Source organism: Molothrus aeneus, chromosome 10 (assembly GCF_037042795.1).
Source record: "Molothrus aeneus isolate 106 chromosome 10, BPBGC_Maene_1.0, whole genome shotgun sequence".
NCBI classification, from domain to species: Eukaryota; Metazoa; Chordata; class Aves; order Passeriformes; family Icteridae; genus Molothrus; species Molothrus aeneus.
The window spans coordinates 17081954-17108522 of NC_089655.1; the positions used below are offsets into that span (position 1 = coordinate 17081954).

At 63.3% G+C, this 26569-nt stretch overlaps 4 protein-coding genes across 5 annotated transcripts; 1 reads left to right on the plus strand and 3 right to left on the minus strand.

Annotated features, from left to right (window-relative positions):
* Window positions 1–70: 70 nt before the first annotated feature.
* Window positions 71–5153, plus strand: EEF1AKMT4 (EEF1A lysine methyltransferase 4). The gene is made up of 3 exons (XM_066557106.1): window positions 71–242; window positions 1089–1372; window positions 3772–5153. Exons 1-3 carry the CDS (start codon window positions 71–73, stop codon window positions 4072–4074), a joined length of 759 nt encoding a protein of 252 aa, XP_066413203.1. The 3' UTR covers window positions 4075–5153.
* CAMK2N2 (calcium/calmodulin dependent protein kinase II inhibitor 2) lies at window positions 5054–9036 on the minus strand. Its single transcript, XM_066557107.1, has 2 exons — window positions 8793–9036; window positions 5054–6368 (listed from the first exon to the last, which is right to left on the minus strand). Exons 1-2 carry the CDS (start codon window positions 8959–8961, stop codon window positions 6298–6300), a joined length of 240 nt encoding a protein of 79 aa, XP_066413204.1. The 5' UTR covers window positions 8962–9036; the 3' UTR covers window positions 5054–6297.
* A 5325-nt stretch (window positions 9037–14361) lies between these two features.
* Window positions 14362–17647, minus strand: LOC136560685 (mitochondrial ubiquitin ligase activator of nfkb 1-A-like). Its single transcript, XM_066556665.1, has 4 exons — window positions 17108–17647; window positions 16785–16872; window positions 16587–16707; window positions 14362–15829 (listed from the first exon to the last, which is right to left on the minus strand). The coding sequence occupies exons 1-4, from the start codon at window positions 17516–17518 to the stop codon at window positions 15133–15135; spliced, it is 1317 nt and encodes a 438-aa protein (XP_066412762.1). The 5' UTR covers window positions 17519–17647; the 3' UTR covers window positions 14362–15132.
* A 618-nt stretch (window positions 17648–18265) lies between these two features.
* ECE2 (endothelin converting enzyme 2) lies at window positions 18266–26569 on the minus strand. Of its 2 annotated transcripts, none has more exons than XM_066556445.1 (19): window positions 26447–26569; window positions 24720–24806; window positions 24199–24343; window positions 23795–24010; window positions 23596–23720; window positions 23305–23451; window positions 23163–23228; window positions 22811–22999; window positions 22268–22410; window positions 22037–22151; window positions 21677–21787; window positions 21382–21480; window positions 21217–21294; window positions 20931–21034; window positions 20520–20630; window positions 20149–20216; window positions 19307–19497; window positions 19130–19225; window positions 18266–19005 (listed from the first exon to the last, which is right to left on the minus strand). In XM_066556445.1, the coding sequence occupies exons 1-19, from the start codon at window positions 26486–26488 to the stop codon at window positions 18829–18831; spliced, it is 2310 nt and encodes a 769-aa protein (XP_066412542.1). In that variant the 5' UTR covers window positions 26489–26569; the 3' UTR covers window positions 18266–18828. The 2 variants fall into 2 exon arrangements, with proteins under 2 accessions (XP_066412542.1, XP_066412543.1); XM_066556446.1 differs by having other exon boundaries at window positions 23795–23997; window positions 24199–24363; window positions 26447–26561.

A 26569-nucleotide genomic window follows, 5' to 3' on the forward strand; every position in this document is an offset into this window, starting at 1 on the left:
CCGGACCGGAAGGCGCACGTGGGGGCGCGGGCGGCACGTGGCGCCCGGTGCTCCCGCCCCGCGCGCGGGCATGGAGAGGCGGCGCGCGCCCGCCCCCCCCCCCCGGTACGGGCGGCGCCGGTTCTGGGACGAGCTCTACCGGCGGGAGGGCGCCGAGACCCGCGAGTGGCTGGGGGGGCTCTCCCGGTTTCTCCCGCAGCTGGAGCCCGAGCTGCGCCCCGGTGATCGCATCCTCGTCCTCGGTACGTGCCCCGTGCCCGGCGTGCCCGGTGGAGGGCGGGCGGGCGGGGCTTGGGGTCCCGCCGGTGGATGCGCTGGCGCTAGCCGCCAGAGGGCGGTGTGGCACCGGGCCGGTACCGGGAGCTGCGTCCTGCCCGGCCCGGCGGGATGGCCCCGGTGTCGGGGGTGCTGGTGGGTATAACCGCCCCGTAATCCCACCTGCGGTCTGATCCGCCGGCGGGATTAAGCGGGTGTAATCACCGATCCTGTTAGCGGATCAGCCGCTGCCAGCTGCGTTTAATAGCCCCCAAATCCGCCCCCCTCCCCGGGATCCCCCTCGGCTCTCCCGGTGAGCGGCCGAGCCCCGGTGGAGCGGCTCTGAGGGGAGGGCTTGGTAGCGGGGCACTCCCCGTGTCCCCCCGTGTCCCCCCGTGTCCTGTTGAGACACCAGTTCTTCCACTCCTCTCGCCATCGCACCCAGTTAACCCCCCCGCCGAAGTTCCCTAATTTCCCAATGGAGTTATCCAGCAGGCTCTTGGGACCGCAGCCGGCTCCTGCCTCACAGCACTGCGGGAGGGATAACTGGGGACGCCCCCTGCCTCTTTCCTGCCTCCAGCCTCCCCCTGCCTCCCACGCCAAGGTGAGGGGATCGGGTGTGCAGGGCTGCCCCAGGATAGGAGCCCAAAGCACCCACCTGGCAGGACAGGGGTAATTAGTGACTCGCCCAACCCTCACTAGCTGATATCAAAGCCATGACCTGCCCCTGCCCAGCAGCCCCAGCCCACCCACACCCTCCCCTGCACCACGGGAACAGAGTTGGGGCGCTGGCACGGGCACCCCGAGCTCTGTGTCAGCTGTGCCCCACACAGGCTGTGGCAACAGCGCCCTGAGCCACGACCTGCACGAGCTGGGCTACACCGACGTCACCAGCATTGACTTCTCGGCCGCCTGCATCGCGGCCATGCGCGCCCGCTACGCCCACTGCCCCGGCCTGCGCTGGGCTGTCATGGACATCCGCGCCCTCGCCTTCCCTGACGCCTCCTTCGACGTGGTGCTGGAGAAGGGCACCCTCGACGTGCTCCTGGTGGAGGAAACCGACCCCTGGCACGTCTCGCCCCAGGCGGCCGCTGCGATGCGCCGGGTGCTGGCAGAGGTACGGGCTGGGGGGACCTGAGGAGGGGTGCAGAGGGTGGGACCCCATCCCTGTTTTGGCTGAGGGAAGGTGCTGAGTGCCTCCTCACCACCCTGCTTCCCTGTGCATGCCCCAGCCAGTGTTTCTGTCCTCCCAGCCGGTGTTTCTGTCCTCCCAGCCAGTGTTTCTGTCCTGCCTCTCAGCTGTGTTGCAGGGGGGCACCTGGGGAGCTCCCAGGTGCTGGAGGTGGGAGACTGCCCCCTCTTACAGCCCATCATCTCCTCCCCAGGGAGGTGGACGGAGCAGGATGTGTCCCTGGGTCCTGCTGGATGATCCCCCTCTTTATTTGCATGCTAAATACAAAGAGTTGGTCAGAAAAATGGGCCCTGTCCTAGCGTGGGTGGCTGTAGGGGACCCAGGGGGACACACCGAGGTGGCCCTGCCAGCCCAGGGCAAGGTGATGACCGTGGGGCTGTGAGAGCTCTGGCCCCCCCGCACCCCCCGCCCCAGCTTCGATCGCCTTAGCTGGGGTCCCCATCATCTGGTCTGGTGTTGCCATGGCAACTCCCATCAGCATCGACAGGGCCATGGCGTTGCCACGGGGACGGGTGATGCCTCGGGGCCCTGTTAATTGGTGGCGGCGGGACCGGATTGAACCTGTCCCGGCGCGGGGGTGCGGGTCCTGGCAGCCTCTCCCACCCTGCGGGAATAACTGCCAGGATAATTAATTGCTGCACCTCCCTGGCACCCCGGGGTTGCAGGCACGGGGTGCTGGGAGGGTGCTCATGGCTGTTGACAACCCTCCCAATCCTCTCTTGCCTGGCTGAACCTGGGAGGGAGCTCAACCCCCGGCGGGGCAGTGGGGCTGTGCTCGCTCTCTGTGCTCTGCCCTCCTTGCCAGCGCTGCTGCCTGTCCTTGTCATTTTGCCAAACGGCAGGGATTTAATTTTCCCTTTTTTTTTCCCTTTTTAATCCTCTGCTCAATCCCTGCCCTCCCCCAGCATTGCTGGGTACCAGCTTCCACCCGCAGCCGGTCCCTGCTGTCTTCATCCCCGGGGGATTCGCTGGGTGTTCCCACTTGCTCCCTGTTTTGGAGGTCCTTTCAGAGGGATCTATCCGTGGTACCTCCCTTCCCACCCCCATCCCCCTTCACTGGGGTGTTCACAGCCTCTGTCTTCCTCTCCCCGGGGGCATGTAAGAACCTGAAAATCCACACTGCCTGTGGGGACACCGCAGGGACGCCCTGTCCCAGCGAGCTGGGGACAGCGGGTGTGGCGGGAGCAGCCCCTTGGCCCCCCTGCTCCCGCTGACGGATGGGAAGGTTTCCTGCGCTCGTCTCCAAGCAACGGCCATTATTGCTCTATTAACGAGGGATGGATGTGGACATGCGGGATGCCTCGCTCAGTTCCAGCCGGAGATCCCTGCCTGCCCCCACCTCCGGGGACCCCCCTCCCCGCCCATTGCTTGGGAAGCTGTGGGGTCTTCCCAGGGCAGATTTTCAGGCACTTAGCAGGGAGGGATACTGAGCCAGGTGCCCAGAGAAGGATGTAGGGACCTGCCTTCCCCTTTTCCTGGCCAAAACCGGCTTTTGGTTCAAAAGCCACCGCTGCAGCAGGGGAGGACACGCAGGCTGCCTGTCCCCTCCACTGGCCCCAGCCAGAGCTCCCCAGCTGGAGCTTCCCAGCAGGATTAAAGCAGAGAACCTCGGGAAACCCCCCAGTTGGCCTCCAGGCCTGTCCCCTGCAGCGGTGACTCTGTGCCCTTGCCGGGGGGGTCTGGGGGTGTCCCCGCCTGGGGCAGGGTGCAGGGAGGGGGCTGGATGCCCGCCCGCCCCGGGCAGTGCCTTTGCATGCTGAGCACGCGGGCGCTGGCCGTAAAAGCCTTTTGACATTGGATAAAGCCAAGCAGGAAAATTGATGTTCTTTTCCATCCTGTTAGCGGGGCTTAATTCCAGCAGGGAGAAAATGGTGATTAAAAGGGTTGAGTCCTTTCCCATCAAACACCCCCCTCATCCCCCTCTGATTCTGGGTGTTGGTGGTAGTATTGGGTGGTCTGGGGAGGGGTGGGTGGGATGGGTGTCCCATGCTGTGCTTGGGGGGGGCCCTGTGCTCAAAAGGGTGAAGCTTTTCCCATGCCAGGGCTGGGTTTCTATGCTGTCTGCTGTGGGTGAGAGTGAAGAGTTTTGGGGTGCAGGGAGAGATGGAGCATGGGGATCCCTGTTCCCTGTGGGTGGTCTGGGGACACGTCAGACCTGAGGTGTCTCTTGGAGGGGTCAAGGTTAGGACAAGAGGTTTTGGGGGTGTGATGGAAAAGGCTGGGAGGGTTCTTTGGCAGATGGTGATGGGGACCCTGGGAACGGAGCCAAAGCAGTGAACCTCATGGTGTTCCCCCACCCCATCCTGGGGCTTTTCCTGACGCAGGTGAGCCGGGTGCTGCGCCCAGGGGGCTGCTTCATCTCCATCACCTTCGCCCAGCCCCACTTCCGCAAGCCCCACTATGCCCAGGAGGCCTTTGGCTGGTCCCTGCGCCACGCTGCCTGCGGGGACGGGGACGCCGGAGCCTTCCACTATTTCCTGTACGTGATGCGCAAGGGGCAGCCCCTGGAGCCCCGGGATGTGGCCTTGGGGCGCCGCCTGCACCAGCCCCCCCCGGCCCCCGCCCCGCCGCCAGCCCCCGCCCCCCCGGACGACGACGAGGACTATCTCCTCGCCATCCAGCTGTGAGCCGGGGGCTCACCCACCTCCCAATAAAGCCTTAAGGTGCTCCATCCTCACAGGTGGGAGACAGGGAACCGGTGCATCCCCTGCGAGCTGCCCAGCGGTGTGGGTGATGCGAGCGAAGAGGGGGTTGCTTGGCCTCCTCCTGGGGGCACAGGGATTCTCTGGTGATTCTGTGCCCCCTCCCTGGCCTTTCCTTGCTGAGCTGGAGAGCAGCCAGGTCTCCAGACTTTGCGGCCAGTAATGAAACCAAATCGGGTTTAATTTCACCCATCCATGTTGCAGGGAGTAGCTCCCTGTCCCCCATCCCTTCCCCTTGGCACAGACAGCCAGGCTGAGGGCAGAATGGGGGTGCTGGCACTGGCTCTGGGGGACAGGATTGGGGGTGCACACTGCTCCAGCCCCTCCACCCCATCCTGAACCAGGACCTGGCCCTGGGGATGTGCAAGGGCACCTTGTCCTTGTCACCCCCCAAGTAGTGGGGGGTCCAGGCTGGAATGTGCCAGCATGGGGCAGGCGGTGCCACAGGGCAGGAAGGGGGCAGCATTTTCCCCATCTATCCCCACTCCTGCCTGTGGTGACAGTCCCGGTGTGCTGCACACACCTGGCCCGTGTCCCCCTGTGCCTGGGGCCAGCAGCATGGTGACACGTGTGTGCCAGGGTGGGTGACAGGTGGGCCACCACGTGTGTGTGCTGCTGTGGCAGGTGCATGGGTGCCACTGGCAGTGTCCCCAGAGGCTCTTTGGGCACCAACTCCCCCTGGGTGGGCTAAAGGGACCCTCCTGGGCAGTGACAGCACAGAGGCGCGAGTGGCTGGGCTGCTATTTCGGGCAGAAAGTGTAAGTGGGTCAGCCAGCGGCTCCCCCTGCACCAGGAGCCAGCCAAGGGCTCTGGGGTCAGCCCCCATCCTGGCACCCCATCCCACAGGCACCCCAAAATCCAGCTGGCATGAGGAAGGGACAGAAAGGAGCAGGCGACTGCCGGCTTCACCTGGGTACATGAATGTATTTTATTCATTGCATTTTGTTCACCAGTACAGTGAAAAATGGCATTTAAATTTACAATGGATCATTCGTAGAACATCATGACACAAGTATCTTTTATTTTTCTTTTTTTTTTTCTTTTTTTCCTCAGTTTTTTGTTTGGGTATTTTTTTTTTTTTTTGTGGGTTTTTTGTTTTTTTTTTTTGCGTCGTTGTCTCCATAAATGCCACTCGTAGGTTATTGAAAAAGATGACAAGTTTCTCATGCACATCAGAACCCCCCGAGAAGCTTCTTAAAAAATAAAATTAAATTAAAGTATAAAATTAAAAACAACGACTCAGGCCGGTCCCTGCCCTCCCCACTCTCCCCAGACCCCACCACCCTCAAGCGAGGGGCAGTGCTGGGACCCCCCCTGGCACCTGCAGCCGGCCCCGGTGGGCTCTGCCCCGGTGCTGCCGGGAAGGAACTGCAGCGGCCGGTGATGCTGCCAAACCCGCCGGTGCTCCTGCTGCCTGCCAGCGGGGGTCGGGCCAGGGGTCCCTGCTCCCCTCCCTCCTCCTGTGGCTTTCCTCATGCTCCCTCCATCACTCTCGCCCCCCATTTAATTTTTGCCCTCGTTTTTTTCTTCTTTTTTGTCTTTTTTTTCTTATGGAAAAAAATATGAACCTTTTTGTTGGTTGGTTGGTTATTTTCGTTTGTTTTCTCGATGCAGTTACTTTGACATCTCAACGTCAGCAGATCGTTTTTAACAAAGATTCGGATATAAAAATACAAATATGAGGAGTTTCTGTTTTAAAAAGAAGCGTGCCGGAGTGGTGGGGCTGACCCTCGGCCCCCGGGCCGGCCGCCCGGGCCACCAAGCTCATGCAAAAAACGATGGAGCAAAAAATGTCTCTGGACAGCAGCGCTCCCCCTCCCGCTCATGGGGCCGGGTGGCCCCGGAATTCGGGGACCCTCCGCCAAGGAGGATCGGGGGGACGCGCCGCGGAGCAGGGGGCTGGGCCCCTTCCCCGGGCAGGGGGGTCTTCGCCCAGGGTGGGGGGCTCGGCGGTTTGTCCCGGCCCCGGGGAGGCGGAGGGGTAAAGTGCATGGCTCGGGGGGGGGGTGGTGGTGGCTGCAGGGCCCCCCCCCGGGCCGGGGGGGGCAGCGGGCATGGCCTCCCCCTCCTCGTCGGCGCTCCAGCCAGCATGCGGGGCGGCGGGCTGGAGCGGGGCTCGGCCGGCGGGTCCTGGCGGCGGCTCCCGGCTTACACCCCCGGCGGCGACTTCTCCGTCATGCCCTTGAGCACCTCGTCTATCCGGTCATCCTCGATCACCACTGCGGGGACAGTGGGGGCGCGTGGGCGAGGGGACGCGACAGCCTCTGCCCCCCTACCCCGGCTCTCACCCCCGTCAGGCTCCAGATGTGTCCCCGGGAGCGGGACAGAGGGGGTTCGGGTGGGTACACTCGGGATGAAGGGTGGGGATCACCCCCCTGCCCGGCTTGGGTAGGGGCAGCATCCCCCCCGCAGCCAGCCGGTTGCCTCTGGATGGGTGATTAGGAATGGGGGGGGCAGGAATAGACCAGGAAGGACCCCCCCCTCCTCTCTGCGGCAGGCGCTGATGAGAGCAACAGGACTGGAATGGGTAATGACCCAGCGGGGGGGGGCACCGCCTGCTCGGCGGGGGTGGCAGCCAGACCCCCCTGAGCATCACCGCTGCGCAGGACACCCACCCTCACCATCGGCATCTCTGGGGGGGCCGGACAGCCCCCCACAGCACGGCGGGCTGCACGAACCCCCATCAGCGTCACCGTGGGGGGCTGGAGAGCCCCCCCGTCAGCTCAACTTCCAGAGAGACCCCCGCAGCATCACCCACGGGGCAGCCCCCTCCCCAGCAGCAGCAGCAGCGGTGGGAGGCTGGACAGACCCCCGTGAGCATCACCAGGGAGCTACACACACACACACACACACACACACACACACACACACACACCTCTTCCCCTACCCCACACCGTGACCGCCGGGGCAGCTGCCTCCCATCAACATCACTCTGGGGGTGGAGGGCAGACCCCCACCCCAATAGCACTACTGGGGGGGTCAATAATCCCCCCCATCGCCCTCCTGGGGGTGGATTAACCAGACCAGAATTACTGGGAGAACAGATGGAGCCCCCAACACCACCGAAGGAGAACCATCCCCCCATCAGCCCGGGGGTGCTGCTAGCGCCAGCCTCCAGCACTGCAAAAGGGGGCAGTGGAGCAGGTAGTGCTCACCCCCCATGGGGCTGGGGTGTGTTGGAGCTGGGGGGAATTCTCCCCTCCCTCCTTATCCCTGCAGCTTAAGGAGGGGTGTTTGCATGTGGAGGACCCCCAAGCAGGTGGGATGGGAGCTGCAGGAAAAGGGGGAGCCATTTTTAAAGGTCCCCAAGGCGTTGGGGAGGATCAATGGTGACAGATCAGGGTGCAGGAGGGAGAGGGGGACAGTTCTTTGGGTCCTGATGGAAGCAGGGGAGATGCTGCTGGGGTCTCTGCAGCAGGAGGGGAAGTAGGGGGGGGCAGGACACAGCTGGGCTCACGGAGTCCTGGGGGGACAGTAAAGTGGGGGGGGATTTGCTGATCAGCATGGCCAGAGGCTGCTGGTGGTCTCTGCGGCAGGCAGAAACGGGAAGGGAGAGAGGTTCAGGGGGCCAGGAAGGCTGTTCTGGGGATCCTCGGGTAAAGAAAGGCTTGTTTATCCACAATGAGAAGGGGGCAGTCCCGGGGGTGCTGAGGAGCAGTTCCGAGGGGTCCCAGGGGCACCATGGAGGTGCTGGGGGACAGTCCCGGGGCAGCCCCAGCGATGCTGCAGGGCAATCCCAGGGGTAGTCCCGGCACGAGGCGGGGGCTGGTGCAGGGCAGCGCTGGGGGAACAGCGTGGTGGTGTCTGGAGCAGGGGATGGGGGAGCCTGGGGTTCTGGGGGCGGGTGTCAGTCACAGAGCTGGGGAGTCTCAGGGTTGCCGGGGGACAGTGCTGGAGCTGATGTAGGGCAGAGATGGAGATTCTGGGGATGTTGGCGGCAGTGCCAGGGGTGGCAGGGGACAGTGCTGGGGATGCAAGGCAGAGCCGGGAGTCGCAGGAATGCAGTGGGGCAGTGCTGGGGATGTTGCAGGGCAGAGACAGGGGTTGCCGTGGGGCAGAACTGGGAACACAAAGGCAGAATCGGGAGTCTGGGGATCTCGTCAGGCGATATTGGGGGTGCCAGGGATGCACTGCCCAGTGCCGGGAATCCCGGGGAAGCAAGGGCAGAATGCTGGACCCTGGGGATGCTATGGGAAGGTGCTGGGGATGCAAGGGCCAGTGCCGGGGATGCTGCAGGGCAGCAGGGCAGAGCCAGGGATACTGCAGGGCAGAGCCGGGGATTCCAGGGCAGAGCCGGGAATGCAAGGACAGATGCGGGGGTCCCGGGGATGCCGTGGGGCAGCGTCAGGGATGCAGGAGGCCGTGCCGGGGACGTTGCGGGACAGATGCGGGGGTTCCGAGGATGCCGTGGGGCAGCGCCGGGGATGCAGGAGTCAGCACCAGGGATAAAAGGACAGATCCGGGGGGCTCGGGGATGCCGTGGGGCAGTGCCGGGGATGCAGGAGTCAGCACCAGGGATGCCGGGGATGCTGCAAGGCAGATCCGAGGGTCCCGGGACAAACCCGGGGATGCTGCAGGGCAGATGCGGGGGTCCCGGGGGGGCTGAGACGGGGTTGGGGGGCAGAGGCGGGGGTCGGCGGTACCTCTCTTGGCGCGGCCGATCTGTCCCAGCTTGGGGGGCCGCTTGCCCTGGTTGCCCCCGAAGAAGGCGTTGGTGTCCTGCAGGCGGCAGCTGAAGGGCAGCTCCCCCGCCTCGGGCTCGGCGCCGTAGCGGCCCACCTTGTCCTCGCCGTAGGGCAGCACCTGCGACATGGCGGGGCCGAGCGGGCCGAGCCGCGCCGCGCCGAGCCGGGAGCCGGTCTGCGGCGGCGGCGGCGGCGGCGGGGAGGAAACCCGGGCGGAAGGATGAAGTCATGCATCCGGGGGGAGCGGGGACCCCCCCGGCGGGGGGCGGCTCCGGAGCGCCGCGGCCCGGCCCGGCCCGGACAGGACAGGGACGGGGGACCCCCGGGGCCGGTGCCCGGGGAGCGCCCGCTCGGGGTGGGGACCCGACCGCGCCACCGCCCCGGCCCCAGAGCGCAGTGCTCCCCCCAGCACAGCCCTTCCGAGGCGGCCGCTCTGCTCGGGGGTGCCCCCAAGCACGGGGTGCCCCTGTGGAGAGGGGAACCCTTGTCACAGCCGGGTGCCACCGGGTCAGACAGCTGAGGACCACCGGACACGGCTGAGCTCTCCCCTGGCATGCAGAGGTGATGCCAAACAGATCCCCAACACCCTGCTCCAGCCCCCCAACACCCTGCTCCAGCCCCCCAACACCCCACAGACCAGAAAGCTCAACCCTCAGGATTCCAGGCCAGCTCCCACCCTGGGTCTACCTCAGCCCCTCACTTGTGTCTCTTTCCCAACACCCATCCAGACACCCAGTCTTGTAACCCCATTCAGTGCTGGGATTCCCCCTTGGAGCCACACCAGTCCTGCCTCAACCCCTGCCAGTCCTCTTGGCCCCCACGTGTGCATGTGTTTGTACACATCCTCCCATTCTGTATCTTTGCAGGAGTGCAGAGGTGCACAGGTGTAATTCTGCAAGTGTCTGTAAGTGTGGCCACATGGCTACTGTGCCCTAGGACACCCCTTGTCCCACTGACCCTTCCCTGGGGACTCTCTGTGGAAAAGGGAAAGGGTTATCCCCTGTGGGGACCTGTGATGAGGCAGCAAGGGGTGATCCCAGTGTCCCCCCAGAGCCCCATTTGATCTACAAACCTCTACCCCAGACCCACCCTGGATCTTTCCTCCTACATTGTTGACAGCCAGGGCAGTGATTGCGTTAATTGGCATTGGTGGTTCTGAGCAGCCTCACCCAGGACCTCCCCCATTCAGGTCACCTGGGGCAGCTGGGGGGGCTATTTAAGCTCAGGATAAAGGTGCTTCTTGAGTGACCTGTGGCTACAGCCATGACCCCTGGATCTTAGACTGATGGTGACAGCAGCAGTGGCTACGGCTGGTTGGAGAGGACCATCCTGTCTTGGAGCAGTTCCCTCACATCCAGGTCCCGTTGCTCATGGGGGAGTCCTGGGTTGCAGCAAAGCCAGATCCCTGAATGGAAATGGCACTTCATTCATGCCAGCCCACAGCCCAGTGAGAATATCTTGAGGGGGTGAGAGTGGCATTTTCCAGACAGTCCTGTGGTACATCTTGCTGTTCCAGCATCTCCATAGCTGAGATTCTGTTGAAAGGTGCTGCAGAAGAGCATCAGCTGTGCTGATCCATGAGGGAAGGCAGGTTCTTCTATTTTGGGAAGGCTCAGCCATGCTTTTACCTTTGTGTCTGGATCTGCAGAATATCGGTCCCTGCTGTCCCCTACCAGAGCCAGGTCAGGACAGTGGTACCTGCTCTCCTGGCAAGGCAATTCTTTTACTCATGCCTTTGCTGGGGAACCAGCTTGAACTTTTTCATGTGAAAGCTCTTGCTCCTGTGAAAAGTGCCTGGGAAAATAGGCAAGAGGCCCACGCTGAGATGTGGCCTGCTTTTCCCGTTGCTGAGCCCACGTGCCCTGCCCGTGGGCAGGGACAGGCAGAGCGTGGCACGCGCGGGGCCAGGGCTGAGCGAGGAGAGGAGCAGATGGGCTGTGTGGGATGTGAGTGGCACCGGTGCAGCACTCCAGGAGGGCTTCCAGCCTGGCAGGCTGCTGGGGAGAGGCTGGAAAGGGGTCACCCTGGGAATGGCCCCACATATCCCACACCTGTATCTGCACAGTGCCTCACATCTGCGGGAGCTACTTGACTTGGCTGTGGAGTGGGGGGCAGCTCTGTGGGGCTGCCTGGGATGTGGGGTGTGGGAAGGACCATCTGCCCATCCCAGGCAGGAGGAGGGCTGGATTTGTGCCAGCACAGCTGGGCTGTGGGTGGGACAGGGCAATGCTGTGGCTCTGGGCTCTGCATCTCCTTGGGACAGCTCTAGTCTCTGGTTCCCCAAGGGTGCTGCTTGTCACGCATCCCTGAATAGCAGGGGAAGGTACCAAGGACCTGGATGTGAGTGGGCTGGCAATGGAGTGCATAAGAGACCCCCCTCATCCCCTGCCATTGCATGTAGCATCCCCCCTGGTGAGCCAGATGAGCACCCTCCTTCCCCTGGCTCTCATCCCACCTTCCTTATTCGTCTTTTAGCAGCCACGTAATCTCCTTTCTTGCTTCCTTTGCAGCCTTTTGTCCAACACAAAGCCAACTCCACCGGAAAGAAGAGGCTGTGGGGGTGGGAAGCAGGGTGTTCTTCCTGCCCTGGCTCCTTAAACCTGGGCAGCAGCCCCTGGGCTGGGACACCTTGGGGATGATGCAAGGGCTGGAGGCCAGCCATGCCCCCTCAGTGGATGTGGAGCTGGGTAGGAGGCACAGCATCAGACTCCCAGCTGCAGTGGGGTGGGCAGGTTGTGCTACATTGCCCACACTCGGGCTGTGCTGGGAGCTCACCAGTCCCTGCCATGCCCTAGCTCCACACATGGATACTGCCCCTGAGCCCTGCACCCTTGTGGGAATTCGGGTGCCTAGTCCAGGTGCTGTGATGGAGGTGAGAGCTCTTCCTGCAGTCACTGATGGTTCAAGTGGTTTTATGGTGGAAAATCACCCTCTGTGTGTGCAAGTGGCTTGTGGTGGAGCACCTCCTGCCCATGCTCTGCAGGAACCCCAGGCAGCTGGAGCTGCGAACCACCAGGCACTCCCATCCCGTCCAAGGCCTGGCAGGAATGGGGTCAGTATCCTGGCAGGCAGTGACTGGATGTCAGGGAGCTGAAAGGAGGCAGGAAGCACCAGCCACAGGACCCAGGGCTTTCTCTGCTGCACGTCTGGGAGGTAGTGCTATCACCTGGGGCTGGTGCCACAGAGCTGGGGGCTGCCAAGGCATGCCAGGAGGCCAGTGCGGGTGCCTCCATCTGTGCTGCTTCCAGCCCTGCCAAGAAACGTGAAATGGCACTTCTGTTTCACAGCAGTGGCAGCCACTGGGGGCCTCACTGAGCGCCTGCTGTTGGCACTGATGCTCTCCCTGAGTCCCCATCCCAGCACAGGGACTATGTCACTGGTAAAGCTGGGGATGTGCCCACCCCTGACTGTTGCTGCTGACTCTCAGTAGCCACAGTCCAGATGGGGATGCCACTTTGTGTGCTGCCTGTGCTACAGTCCAGGTGTTTTGGAGGAGCAGAGACACACACTGGGCTGGGTACAGGCACTGGGAATGACCTTGTGGGACAATGGTTGTGGTGAAAACTGTCACCACAGGGCAGAGATGTTGGGGGACAGGTGTCCTGCTTGGCAGCTGTCCTGTGGGTGAGCCCAGGGCAAGTGTGCAGGAGTGGCATGCTCCTCATCTTCTGCTGTTCCTGCAGCTGCTGCTGTGGGAAGATCAGGCTGTCCCTGGAGGGACAGTGTCTCCCCCTGGGAAGAAAGACAGGTTGTCATTACTGAGATGAGTTTGTCTGTCTCTGTGCACAGCCTGGGAGATGCCCTGTCAGGGCAGGTGGAAGGAGGATGGCACTGTCCCCATTCCTCACATGAGCTGCCTGGGACACAGCTGTGATCCTGGCATCTGAGCAGATGGAGCAGCCCCAGCACACTGCCTGGGGCAGGGGCTCCACGGAGGGTCCTGCCGAGACCCGGGGGTGACGGGGAAGAGCAGGAAGCGGGGGGAGCCAACCCTTCTGGGCAAACAGCCCTGCTGGGGTGTGAGGCTCCATCCTCGCCTGTCACCACATATCTGGTCACCATGACAACAGACAGGGAGGCAGGCAGAGCGGGCTGGCAGCCCTGGGGGGAGCGGGTGGAGGCCATGGGCATGGGTTGGCACACAGGGGCACCCTGTGGCTTTCAGGAGGCATCTGTCAGGATGTGTGACATGGAGGGAGGCTGGGCAGTGCTCAGCCCAGGCACTGTGAGCTCCCCACTGTCCTGCCCCTGACCAAATACCCATGAGGGGCACACAGCAGGTTTGTCTGGGGATGTGGGCACTGCAGCGTGGCCGGGCAGCCCCTGTGCCAGCCCTGTGTCAGCCCCTGTGCCAGCCCATGGCGTGGATCTGGCACAGCAAGCTCTGGCTGCTGGTGAGCTGAGGGGGTGAGTCATGCTGCTGCCCAGAGCCATGCCAGGCAGGACTGGCAGCTGGGGCTGCAGCCAGGCCACTGCTGGGCTGGTGGCCTCCCGGGAGTGGCAGAGACCCGCGTGGGGCTAGAGTAAGGCTGTGCCCCAGCACCGGGGGGTGGCAGCCTCCCTCCACAAGGGATGTGTTCCCTGCCCTGGGCACCTCTGGGGGCAAAGGGGAGTGGGGGGGGTGCAGACCCCTCTCTAATTGTCCCGTCCTTGTCTGGCTGCTGGGCCCTGGGGAACGAGGTGAGCAGTCTCGGGGAGCAGGGGCACCCCCCGCCCTCCCCGGCCCACGCGCCCACTCGCGCCAGCAGCTCTTGGCATGCAGGGAGTGTGTTCCTGGCAGCCCGGCCCTCTCCCATCTGGTATTTATCTCCTTCCCGAAATCCCTCCTGCTGCGGGGGGGATGCCCGATGCTGGGAGGGGTGAGAGGGGGAATCTGGGCCCCACTGCTCACTCTGCAGCCCAGGGAAGAGGCTGGGCTGAGAAAAAGGCGGGGTGGGGGGAGAGAACTCCCCTACACATCCCCACCCCAAAAAGGCATGTGGGTCCCAGGAGGCCCTATTGGGTCCTCTGGGGCCTCCTGTCTGCTTGCAAGTCCTGGGGGCAACCCTGCCAAGGTACCTTTGCCCCAGGCAAGCTCCCAGCCCAGCTGCAATTGTGGCCACTGCCCTGGGGAGGGGGCACATCATCCCCCTCCAATCCCAACACTGCTGCCTGGCTGACAGTGGCCTGTCAGCACTGTCCCCGACCCCCAAACCCTGGGTGCCCTAAAGCTGCAGGAGCCAGGAGAGCCCGTGGGTTGCCTGGGCAACTGCAGCCAGGCAGTGATGGGGAGCAGTCCAGGGGAGCAGTTGCCATGGAGACCCGAGGAGCACAATCACCTTGGCAACGGTCCTGTGTGTCCTGCCACCCCCCATCCAGGGCTGCATCTGGAGGAGATGCACCTGGGCTCCATTGTCAACCTGGGCCAGCCTCTTGGATGAGGAAGGAGGGGAGGCAGTGGTGCCCACCCCTCCAAGGGGAGAGCCTTGGCTCCCAGCACCCACCCAGCCCCCAGCTGAACGGCGCGAAGGAAGAGGTGAGGCCAAGCTCAGCTCCTTGGCTTTATCACTCACACACCACTGCAAGCCATTCCCACACCCAGTCCTGTCCGGGAGGTGAGCAGGAAAGCCGGGTGCAGTGGGGCTGGACACGAGGGCAGGCTCTGTGGCAACCTAAAGCTGTTCTCCCTGCAGAGAGTGACAGAGGGACACAGCTCCCATCTTGGTGGCAGAGCAGCTGGCAAAGGGACTCATCACTGCCAGCCCCTGGGTGTCCCCAGTGTCATCTGGGCAGTGGCTGTAGGCACACGGATTGGGGTGGCAGGACAAAAGTGGCACCAAGGTATAACACTGCAGTGGGTCAGGGGGGTTTGGGTCTCTGCCACTCCACTGTGCCTGCTGTGTCCCACCAGCCCCGGTCTTGCCCTAATAATCCTCCCCATAAATCCACACACTGGGAAAAAACCACAAGGAAGAAGTCCTGCGTGGCTTTTGGGAGGTCATGGCTCAGAGAGGCACAAGTCCAATAGCTGGCAGCCAAAGTAGTGCCCCAGTGTGGGGTTGGGGTCTCAGCTCCTCAGCTCAGGCATTGTGTAGATTTTCCCCAAGCCTCCACGTTTAGGGGGGGTCCTTCTGGCAGACAAAGGGAGGATGAGGAGGCTGTCATTTCCCTCCTCCCCAGAACAGATTGAAGGGCACACCAAGACCCCTCCCTTCAAAAAGGAATTGCACAGCTGCACGTGAGGAGACAGCTGAGATTTCTGCGGGCTCCAGGCTTGGCCCGGTTCACACTGCCCCTCCCTGGGCACCCCCAGGTGCTCTCAGGCCTGGTAGAGGGGCACCACGCGGTCAATGGGCCCCCTGCAGATGGGGCAGAGGCGGGTGGGCAGGGCTTGGAAGCAGCGGAAGCAGCAGCAGATGTGGCCGCAGCCCAGGAGGACGCACTCGCGGGGCCGCGACAGGCACACCACGCACGAGTCCTCGGGCGCCCCGTCGCCGCCCTCCTCCCCATCCAACTCCTTGTCCTCCTGCTGCTGCCCGGGGCGGGAGCGGCGGTAGGCGCGGCACAGGGCGTGCAGGAGGACGGCCAGCCCCGCCGCCGCGCACAGCAACGCTGCGCCCTTCCAGAGGCCGCTGGCCGACTCCAGCTCCGATAGCACCGTCTGCCAGTCCCCCAGGCACAGGAAAAACTCGCCTCCCTGGGCCGGCGGCTGCAGGTGCAGGGAGCCGTCGGGCTGCAGGAACAGCTCCCCGATGCCCGTCAGCCCGGCCCCCACCCGCAGCATCTCCTCCGTCTCCAGGATGCCCTTGGGCTTCTCCCCGATCAGGTACTGGCCCAGCAGGTCGCGGAAGCCGTGGGATGGCTGCTGGAACCGCTCGTACACCATCTCCAGGGGCAGGCACACGGCTTGGAGCGGGCTGTCCACACTCACCTGCGTGGCTGCCTCAGGGCCTGGCGAGGCCAGCAGGAAGGGGACGGTGTAGATCTGCTCTGAGAGCACCCGCTCGCTCTCACTCCTGCAAGCACAGAGGGTTGGGGTGTGGAGAATCACAGCATCAGTCAGGCTGACCTCTGAGATCATCATGTTCAACCTGTGACTGAATATCAGCCTGTCAGCTAGACCATGGCACTAAATGCCATGTCCAGTCTTTCCTTAAAAACCGCCAAGGATGTCAACTCCATCACCTCCCTGGTGGCGAAACCTCCTGCTCCCTGGACAGCTCATTCCAATGTCTAATCATCCTCCATGTGAGTTCTTCCTAATCTCTAACCAAAACTTCCCCTGGCACAGCTTGAGGCCATTTCCTCTTGCCTTGTCACTGGTTGCCTGAGAGAAGAGGCTGATCCCCACCTGGCTACAGCCTCCTTTCAGGGGGTTGGAGAGAGCAATAAGGCAACCCCAGAGTCTCCTCCAGGCTAAACATCCTCAGCTCCCTCAGCTGCTCCTCATCAGACATGTGCTCCAGCCCTTCACCAGCTCTGCTGCCCTTCTCTGGACCTGCTCCAGCAGCTCAATGGCCTTCCTGAGTTGAGTGACCCAGAACTGGACCCAGGACTTGAGGTGTGGCCTCACCAGTGCTGAGTACCAGGGGATGATCACTACCCTGCTCCTGCTGGCCACAACACACAGAAGCTCTGAGCTCTCAGGGCTGAGTTAAGCATAGGGACTAAAGTCTTGAACTAAGTTATTTTCTGCCTCTCACGTGGCCCCAGATGACGGGGTCTGGACTCGCTGCTGCAAGCCCCCTCCTGCAGCCCCTTCCCATCACTCACCAGCTCCGGGCCAAGCTGTTCCAGATCAGCCGATGCTCCTTCAGCTGCAGTTTCTGGATCACGCCCTGCAGCCCCTCATGGTAGTGGCTGGTCAGTGCAGCCTGGGCTGGCAGCACTATGCCTAAGGACAAGGGATGTGTCACGGCCAAAAGAGATCCTGGCCCTTGTCCCTCGTGCAGGGCCACAGGGTGTCCTTACCTTCCAGGGCAACATAAGGCAGGCACCGCCCCTCAGCTGCAGACACCAGGGCTGGCAAATTGTCATCGACCTGGAGCTTTGGGGCCTCCTGGAAGAGCACGGACTCAGTGTGAGCATGGGCAGGGACAGGACAGTGAGTAGGCCAAGAATGGCTCTGTGGAGACCTCTGGCCTGCAGGATGTGGCCTGCTCAGATCTGCATGTCATGAAGTCACCAGAGGATGGAGCAGGCTGCAGGCATGAGTGTGTGCACCCAAATCAAAGCGTGGAGGGCAGTAGGGAACAGACAGTGGGCGGGAAAGAGCATCTAAGAGACAGGGCTACCTGTATGCGTGCCACGACTCTGGATTTCCTCCTGTACAGGTAGTAGAAGAGGCCAGAGAAGGCGAGGCTGGAGCCCAGACACAGCAGCTCCCCTGGAGTGATGTGTTTGTCCATGGTGCCAGGCTTGGGCGACAACGCCTGCAAGGTGAGCATGTTGTCTGGTCTGGGGAATGGGGCCGTGTCACCCATGACAGGGACATCCCACTGCCCCTGTTCCGAAGGCAGGAGTGTCCCTGGATCCCTGTCCCCAAGGCAGCGCTTTGTCTCATTGCCCCTGACCCCAAGGCAGGGATGCTCCTCCGCCCTTGTCCCCATGCTCTGCCGCCCCAGGGCCAAGCCTGCCCACGGCCCCAGAGGGGGCAGTTCACCTCCAGCACCCACAGGTGCCCGGTACCCGGCTCGACCCTGCATCCCGGGCCCAGCCGGGGCCCAGTCCCGCACCCGGGATCGGGCCGAGGCCTAGCGCCCGTGACGCAGCCCGGGACCTGGCCCAGGCTCCCACCCGGGTCCGGTCCCCCGATCTGTCCCGGCCCAGCCCCCGGCTCGGTCCCGGCCCGGCCCCGCCGCCGCGCCCGGCCCCGATGCCCCCGTACCCCCGAGGCGCACAAGGCCCGGACCCTGGCCCTACCGCGCTTCCTGCTGGGAAATGTAGTCCAGCTCTCGCGGTGAGGCGCCGGCCCTGCCGTGACCGAACTACTCCTCCCAGCATTCCTCACGCTGAACTGCAGCTCCTGTCGTGCCCTGCGTCGTCCGCAGGCATAACCACAACTCCCAGCAGCCTTTGCGAGCGGCTCTGTCCGCGGCCGAAGCGTCCCGCGGGGTCTCGGTACCGGGAGTTCGGGACACCCCGGCGTGGGGCTGGGGCCGCGCTGTGCGGGGCGGGACCGGCCGGGGCGGGTCCTGGGAGCTCGGAGTGAAGGCTCGGGGCAGGCGGGGAACTCCCGTGGCTCTGACTGGTCCCCACCAGCCTTGCAGTTTTCTTCCCCACACCTCGCTTCCCTCACTCGGGGAATGTCCCCCCAGACACGCCGCCCCCGCTCCCCTCCCTCGGCGTGTCTCACCGCTCACGCGAGCCCAGCCCTGCAGTCTCCCCCCACAGCGGTCCGGATCCCCCTCTCCCCCCGCCCCGGTACCGCCAAGGACCCGGAGCTGCTGGAGTAAGTGGAAACTGCTTTTAATCGTTAAATAAACTCGGCGACAGCCACCCACAGCTGAAGGCACCAGAGTCCCCGCTGCCGCCCGCTGGTCCCAGCAGAGGTGGATGGGGAAGCCAAGCTGGAGTGGGAGGGGACAAGGGAAGCGCGGAGCCGGGTGGCCCCCAGCCTCCATCTCCGGCAGGTTGAGGGGGCAGGAGCAGGGGGATCGTGGCTCTGATGCTTTCCCCGGGACCCCTTTGACCTGCCCGCCTGAGGGGGGGACGCAGCGCAGGGGCCACTGAGCTGTGCCCGACTCAAGCACATCAAGGCTGCGGGGCAGAACTGCGTGTTGGGGGTGCTACAGCCTCTCTGCCGGCCGTGTCCAGCCCGAAGCCGTGGATGGGGCTGCGGTGGGTGCCTGGTGCGGGGCCGTGTATGCCGGGGAGGGTGCAGAGGGGGGTGTGCAGTGTGAGCACAGGAGGGGCACTGCGCTCTGCCCGTGGCCAGCTCCGGCAGCCACTGAGGTCTGGGGAGGGGGAGCACAGCAGAGTATCGTCCCCTCTGCCCCCAGCACCCTCCCCGTCCCTACCACACCTCACAGTGCTTGCCGGGGTTCATGGGGGAGCCCAGGGGGCAGCCGAAGTGTTCGACAAAGTCCCGGGAGTTGCTGAGGGTGCCGATGACACGGTACTTGTCGGGGCTGTGCGGGTCGGTCACCAGCCCTTCGTGGGAGCTCTCGGGTGTCCGGACGGAGCACCACACCTGGCGGAGCGGGAGCAGCCTCAGGGATGGGGATCGAGCACCCCCCGGTGCGGGATGGGGAGCTGCGGGGTGGGTCCGAGCAGCCACGGAGGCACGGGAAGCCCATCATCCTGCTCCGCCCTACCTGCGCAAAGCCCACGAAGAAGAGCTGGTGGTTGGTGAGCCCCAGGGCGGGCAGGCGCTTCTCCTCCCCGTTCTTCTGCAGCCAGGACTTGTAAGCCTGCGGGAGAGCCGGCCTGAAGCTCCGGGAAGGGACAGACAGGGACGGGGGTTCGTGTCCCCTCCGGATGGCGGCACTCACGTTGTAGGCAGCCTTGAGCCCGCCGTTGTCGGCGATGTTCTCGCCCAGGGTCTGCCGCCCATTGACCTTCTCGCTGTGGACGGTGTAGCGGCCGTACTGCTCCGTCATGCACGCCGTCCGGTTCTTGAAGGCCTCCAGGGAGGAGTTCTGCCACCACGGCCGCAGGTTTCCCTCTTTGTCATATTCCCGTCCTGCAGGACCGAGCTGTGGGTTGGGGTGGGACCAGGGGAAGCCGACCCACTGCAGCTCCTCTGCTGCAGGGGGTCCCAAAGCAGAATGGGGTGCGGTGGGGGAATGGGCACCGGGGGATGCCGGGGGGACCTCGTACCTTGGGCCCAGGCCCAGGGGGGAAGGTATCCCCCAGCCCCTGCTGTGGGCAGGCTCTGCCTGGGGCTCAGCCATTCACTTGGGTCCCCAGGCATCCCCCAGTGCATTCTTGCTAAGCCAGCCCAGATCCGTGACCCCAAATTCCCTCAGTGACCCCATGTTGGCTCCGGGGCTGTGATGAGGGTGCAAAGCAGAGTGGATGTGAGAGGGACCCATCCCACGCCCGGGAGGGAGGAGGATGAGGAGGGGGCTGGGGCTGCAGACACTGTGTCCTCACCAAGCGGATGAAGCGAAAGCTGCACAGAGAAGCCGGGGGAAGGTATCGGCAGGTGCCACCTGGGGAGACAGGACGATAGAAGGGGGTGGCCAGGGGGGCACAAGCACACATGATGCAATGGATGGCAAAGCGGGACCCCTGTGCACCCAGGGCACCTCTTTCCCATGCCAGGGGCAGGGGCTGGGCGGGGACAGGAAGGTGACAGGGGTCAGGGCCAGCGCTGCCTGTAGGCTCTCACCTTGGTCATCAAATGCATGGGTCAGCTCATGTCCCATCACCACACCGATGCCACCGAAATTAAGGGCTCTGTGGGGCCATGGGAAAGAACCAGGTAAGCACAGGATGTGTTAATGATGCCATTGCGGCCACCCCATCTCTGTCTGGACACTCAGTGACACTCTATTCCAGCTGGGACCCAGCTGGGAATCACTTCTGTTGGGGACACTGGTGGCCCTAAGGGGACTCAGGCTGTCTTGACTGCAGCATGTAAAACCCTGAGAGACACTCAAGCCCTTCAGGGCTTTTATTTGTCACTGTGGGGGGACTCTGTGGCATGCTGACCCTGATCCAATCCCTGGCTCCAGGAGGTGTCCCCCGTGCCAGACTCACTTGGGGTGGTTGCGGGCGTAGAAGGGAGCCTGGAGGATCCCAGCAGGAAAGACGATCCCGTTCTTGGTGGGCAGGTAATAGGCATTGACAGTCTGTGGGGTCATGCTCCACCTGGGCAGGGAGGTGGGACAGGGCACAGGCAGGGGTGTGTCCCTGTCACCCCAGCCCCAGCCCCCTCCTGTGCCACTGCTCACCACAGGGCCCTGCCCAAGGCTGACACTTTTGCCCCCATCCTGTTACCAAGGACTTTGCCTGGGGATAAGCTACAGCTACCACAGGTGACCTGTGCTACCACAGGTGACCTGCTGTGCTGTGCTACCCCACGAGGGTGACCTCCTCCCCACTGAACCAGCGCCATCCAGGCACCGAGGATCACTCCCTCCCCTCCTCCCACCCAAGTCCACCCCTTACTGGTCGCGGTTGGGGGGTTTCCGGAGCTGGTCAGCCATCACTTTGGCAGAGAAGTTGTAGAAGTTGAGCATGTTTTGGAAGAAGGAGTCCTCAGAGACCTCGTACTGGTGAGGAAGAGGAGGGATGAGGACAGGTCCACTGGGGTGGTTCCCCACACCCTGGCCAGGATGAACTCAGTACTTGGGTGGCTTTGCACAATGTCCCAAATAGGGGCATCGCTCGACAATGGGGCCCTCTCAATCTTGGCATGACTAAGCTTCTCCCCCACAAGCCAGGTGCCCCCTACCCCATCATAGACATCGTCCAGCTCCTTGTTGTCCAGAATGAAGTCAGGGAAGCCAATCATGTCGTAGATAGCATCCGCCTGCATGGGGAGAGGCCCCAGCAGTGAGACTGTGGAGCTTACATGGATAGGGCAAGGTTTCCCATCCACTTCCCTCCCTGGGGTCACCTTCTCCTTTGCAGCCTGCCTGGTCTTCTCATCCATCCAGTCCAGCTGGTCCAGGGATACCTCGAAGGCTGCACGGATCTCGCTGATCATCTCCTCAGCCTGGGGAGGGGAGGGAATGAGGGCCCCCTACCCCCCACAATGCCTCGGTGGGGACAGGGTGGACAGGGTACAACCTCCCCAGGGCTAGGGGCCCTATTTTCCAGCTCCCTGCCTTCCAGCCCTGGGGCTTGGGTGGAATTGGGATTCCCACAGATGGTGATGGGGAGGGAGGGGATGGGGACAGAAGTATTCTCACAATGGCCTTGCTGTCCCGGTCAAAGGTGGCTTTGACGAAAAGGGAGCCCAGTGCAAAGCCCAGTGTGTCATCCGTGTTGGAGATGCAGGTTTGCCAGCGGGGTGTGCAGGACTGTGGGAGCGAGATGAAGGTCAGTGAAACCCTCATCCCACTCCCCTGCTCCCCTGCCTTCACCCAGCCTGGCTCTGCCTCGTCAGAGGGGAGATAGGCAGCAGCAAAACCCCCATTTCAAAAGATAATCCCTGAGTTCCCACTGAATCATCCAGGTCTTAGCATCTCAAGGGCATCTGAAGGACAGAGGAGGTCCTGGCTGCTTCCAGGCTGAGTGTGGAGGGGTCTGATCCCAGGGCCCTCTGTTACCTTCCTGGTGCCATAGAGTGTCTCCAGCAGCCTCTCCTGGGCTGTCTCGAAGCGCTGGTCCAGGCTGGAGGCCGTCTTCTGCACCAGGTTCCAGATCAGGTAGTTGTTCAGGATGCTGCAGGGGTAGAGAAGATGCTGCAGCTCACCACAGTCTACGACTTCAAGACACTGATGAGCCCAAAATGTGTCCCTGCCGTGGGGGGCACAGCCAGGGATATGAAGGAGCCTCACCTCCTGTCAGTGTCATTGATGAGCTCAGAGACCTGCTGAAGGTAGGTGTCCCCATACACCACCACAGGCTCCGTGTCTGCCAGCTCCAGTGGGGCCAGGGCGTAGGAAAGGTAATCCAGCCAGTCAATGGCAGGGGCCAGCACCTGGAGGGGACACAGGAATGTGGCACCAGGGGCTTGGCATGGCTCTGCTGCATCCTGCTCAGCATGCTCGGTTCCTGGGGCAGGAACTGTGTTTTCTGGGAAGGACCCAAAAGTCCCTCACCACTCCAGATCCTTCTCTGCACCCTTAATGCTCTTAATGCTGCAGGACAAGGAGGGGACCCCTGGACCCCACAATACGAGGTGGCATCTTCCCCCAAATGGTAACAACTGGGGGGATGGGCACTGCTCTTCAACACCCAGTGCATGTCCCACGGCAGATGGGGCTGTCCAGGGTGTCCCAGAGTGAGGACAGCAATGGGCACAGACCCCTTGGTGCCCTCTGGACAAGTTCCCATATATCCCAGAAGGGTCTCCCTAGGCTGCTCTGGGCCATGCCCACCTGCAGCTCAGCGATGCTCATCTTGTGGTAGATCTTCTCATCATCCCGCCGCTCAGCCTGGGGCACAGTGATGTTGGCCAGCTGGGTTTCAAAGTCCAGCACCTGCTGCATCTGGAGGCGGGTGGGCTCCAGGGTGCCCCCCAGCAGTGTGCCCAGCTCCACCATGTAGTCCAGGTAAGCTGCCAGAACCTGTGGAACCCCAAGCCCTGCCTCAGTGCCAAGCACAGCTCATCCCACCTCCCTGGGGTGGCCCCCCAGTGGAGATGCCAGGTGTGTCCCAGTGCTGCTCGCACCCCAGTGCCATGGGTTTCCCCTGACTGCTGTTGGCAGCATACCCAGCAGCCAGCCTCACCCTCTCGTTGGCAGTCTTGTTCAGATAGTAATCCCGGGATGGGAGGAAAAGCCCCGACTGGTCCACCTGTGGGGAGACAGGGACAGCATAGACATTCTGGTGTCCCCTGGTGTCTGCCACCCCTGGGGGCCAAGGTGCCAACCTGGATGACATTGCTGTTGGAGCTCTTGGAGTCTGCACCCACATACACCGTGAAGAAGGGGGTTGCCCGGTATGTGCCTGATACGCTCTTGAGTACCTCCATGAAGCTGGTTTGGTTCCAGGAGCCAGTGATGTTCCATCCCCCAATCTGCCAGCAGACAGACCCAGCACCTCAGGGAGGGATGGGGTGCATCCCCAAGGTCTGCTCCCTCCCCAGTTATGTAAAGAGCTAAGCAGGAAGTGTGCTGGCTTGAGCCCTGGCAGCTCAGCTCACGTGTGGGTGTGTGCCCACCTTGTCGATGAGCTCCATAAGGGGCTGGGAGCCCAGCTCCTCTATCCTCTGCTCCTTGAGGCAGGACAGGTAGTACCGCTGTGTCTTCCGCTCTGCCTCGCTGCTGGAGTTGAAGGTGGTGTTTTCTGTGGGAGGCTGTGGGTCAGCCCCAGTGACACAGGGGTCACCCCCTCAGTGTCTGTGACCCCTTGGTGCCCACCTAGGAGATGCTTCATGATGGCCTGGTTCTGGTCCCAGATGCTGTTGAAGGTGCTCCACTTGGAGCGCCCGTTGGGCAGCGGGTTCCTCTTAATCCAGCCCCCGCACGAGTACTGGTAGAAGTCCTGGCACGGGTCCGTCTCTGTATCCAAGGCCTCCAGGATCTTGCTGGCCACCCGGACACAGGCATCCGTCAGGCAGGTGCTGTGAGAGGGATCTGGCAGGGAAGGCATGCCTGGGGCTGGGCGAGTGTACTGGGGGAAACCGAGGCACAGAGCGGGGCCAAGCCCTGTCTGTACCCCAGGATGGGCAGAGTACCTGGAGCAGGTACCCTGGGCTGACCCATCACTCCTCATCCTCCCGTGTCCTCCCAGGTGTGGGGATACCACTGCCAAGTCTCCCTACCTCTGCGGTACTGAATGGCCAGAGTGACAACGGCGACACTGAGCAGCAGGGCCAGGGAGACGGCGACGGCGCAGAGCACCAGCTCCAGCTGGCTGCGCGAGGCCAGGCGGCTCAGCAGCGTCCCCGGCCCCTTCCGGAACCCCACCTGGGCAGGAGGAGCAGGACCTGCCATCGCACCATGGGGGGCTGAGCATCACTGCCCCCCTTCCCTTCCCCCACTCCCCAGTGCCTGGCGTGGCTGTATGAGGATGTGGGGACTTGGGCATCCCTGCCCACCAGCCCTGGCGAGCTGGTGGTGGGTGATGGCAGCCCCCCCAAGCCACAAGGAAGGACGATCGTCCAGGCACACTCAGTGCCTCATTTTGGCTGACTCCCAGCACATCCCTGGGGACAGCCATGTCTGGCTTGGCTCCCAACCCTGCTCCCACTGCCCACTTGGTTGCAGGCAGGCCCCAGAGGGTGAGGGTGGGGGCTAGAGATGATGGAGAGGGGAAGGATGGAGGAGCCGGGGCAGAGCTCACCTCCACGCTGTCGGGAGAGGTGCTGCCATCCCCCGCGGGCTCTGGCCCCTCCTCGTCCTGCAGCGTGGCACGCTTGTAGTTGGGCATCTGCTGAGGGAGGGAGCAGGCTGGGGCAGGGGCGTGGGGGTAGCTCTTCCCCGCCCTGCCACACCCTCTGGCTCTTGTGGCAGGGCCGAGTGCCTGCTCAGTGAGTACACAGCCGGGCTGAGGCAGCCCCTGACCCCCCTCAGTGTGCCTGGGCCTCCCTCAGAGGTTGTCCCCAGCCCTGCGTGGCCCTGGAGAGCACAGGGAGAGCTGCTAATGAAGGATTTGGGGGCCGTCACCGGAGCATCCCTCTGCATAGCCATGGCATCAGCCCTGCCGACAGGTGACACATCGCCACGGAGACATGGTCCCCGTCACCAAGCAACGGTTTCCTAGTGCTGCTGTCTCACCCCTCCTCCCCTGACTGGAACTTTCCATGCAGATGTGCACCGGTCTGAAACATCTGGAAGTGCTTCCAGCCTCATCATAGCTCTGGGGGTGACCAGGATGCAGGACAGAGTGTGCAAGGGGAGAAGGGGCACTGCAGTGTGTACCAGCCAGCAGGACAGGGTCCCCCGTACTCCTGGCCTTGCCAGGCAGCTTGCACAGATCCAGTCGTGAGGGCTGCTGAGGGCTCAGCCAAGGGGGAGGTGGTGGAGTTGAGCCAGCAGCATTGGAGGGGGGAATAAGCTAGAAGAAAATGATGGAGATTTTGGTGGAAGAGAAACAGCAATGCCGCTGGTTGTGAGCTATCCTCAGGCTTCAGAGCGAATGCCTGGGTGGGTTGCAGCTCACCCTCCATTCTGTGCTGCAGACTAAAGTGAATGCCCAGCCTGCAGGGCTGCTGTCACAGGCCGGGAAGGAGCTGGGGTGGGATGGATGATGGGCAGGGGGGAAAGCAAGGAGAGTGCCTCATGCCCAGCTCTGCCCGCTGCCACACTGCTGGGATAGGGAGGGGGCATCGCCAAGGGCTGCAGCAGGAGGATGGGATTGGCAGGAGATGGCAGGAGCCCCCTACCGGGTCGGGCTCCTGGAAGGTGCTGGCATTAGGAAGGATTGCTCAGCATCCTGAAGGCCCCCCCACCACCCCAGCTCTCCTCAACGTGCTTCTTTCTGCTCCTGGGTGGTCCTCATCCTGGGCAATAGCCAGCACCCCTTCTCCAGCATCTTCTGTGGCATCCTCAAGGCAGGAGCCTATTTCTGGGGCTCCTCCTACCCCCTCTGTAGGGCTGAGACGCATGGGGACAGGGCCCCCTGCCCCCTCCAGAGGTGCTGTCTTGGGGTTCACCCTATGAGCAGCATTACTGTACTCGGTGGAGTGGGGTTTGTGGGGCCATGCCTGAACCACCCCAGTTCCCTCTGCCCAACCCCAGGCAGGGATTTGGAGGGGGTCCTTCTTCCACCACCATGGGGGACAGGGACCCTCTAGCCACTCAGTTCCCTTAGCCCCGACACCAAGCAGCCCCTACATCCCATAGGCTCTCGCCGCCCCCCGTAATCCACCAGTCCCCCCCGCCCTCCCTCCCTCCCTCCCTCTGGTTCCCGAAGCCCCCGCAGCCTTTCCAGCTCCTTGAGTTCTCCAGCCCCTGGGCTCTCCTGTGCCCCGACCCCCTCCTGTCCCCCTCGCCGAGCCCCCCGCCGGTGCCCCCCGTCCCCCCTCCTCCTGCCCTCCTCCCTGCCGCGCCGCTGCCCCGGGCACTCACGGCGTTTCCAAGCTCCTGCAGGGCCACGTTCATCCTGGCCATCCCGGGCCGCCTCCTGCCTAGCTCCGCTCTCCGCCCGGGCCGCGCCGGGCCCCCGCCGCCGCCGCAGCGCCGCCTGCCTCC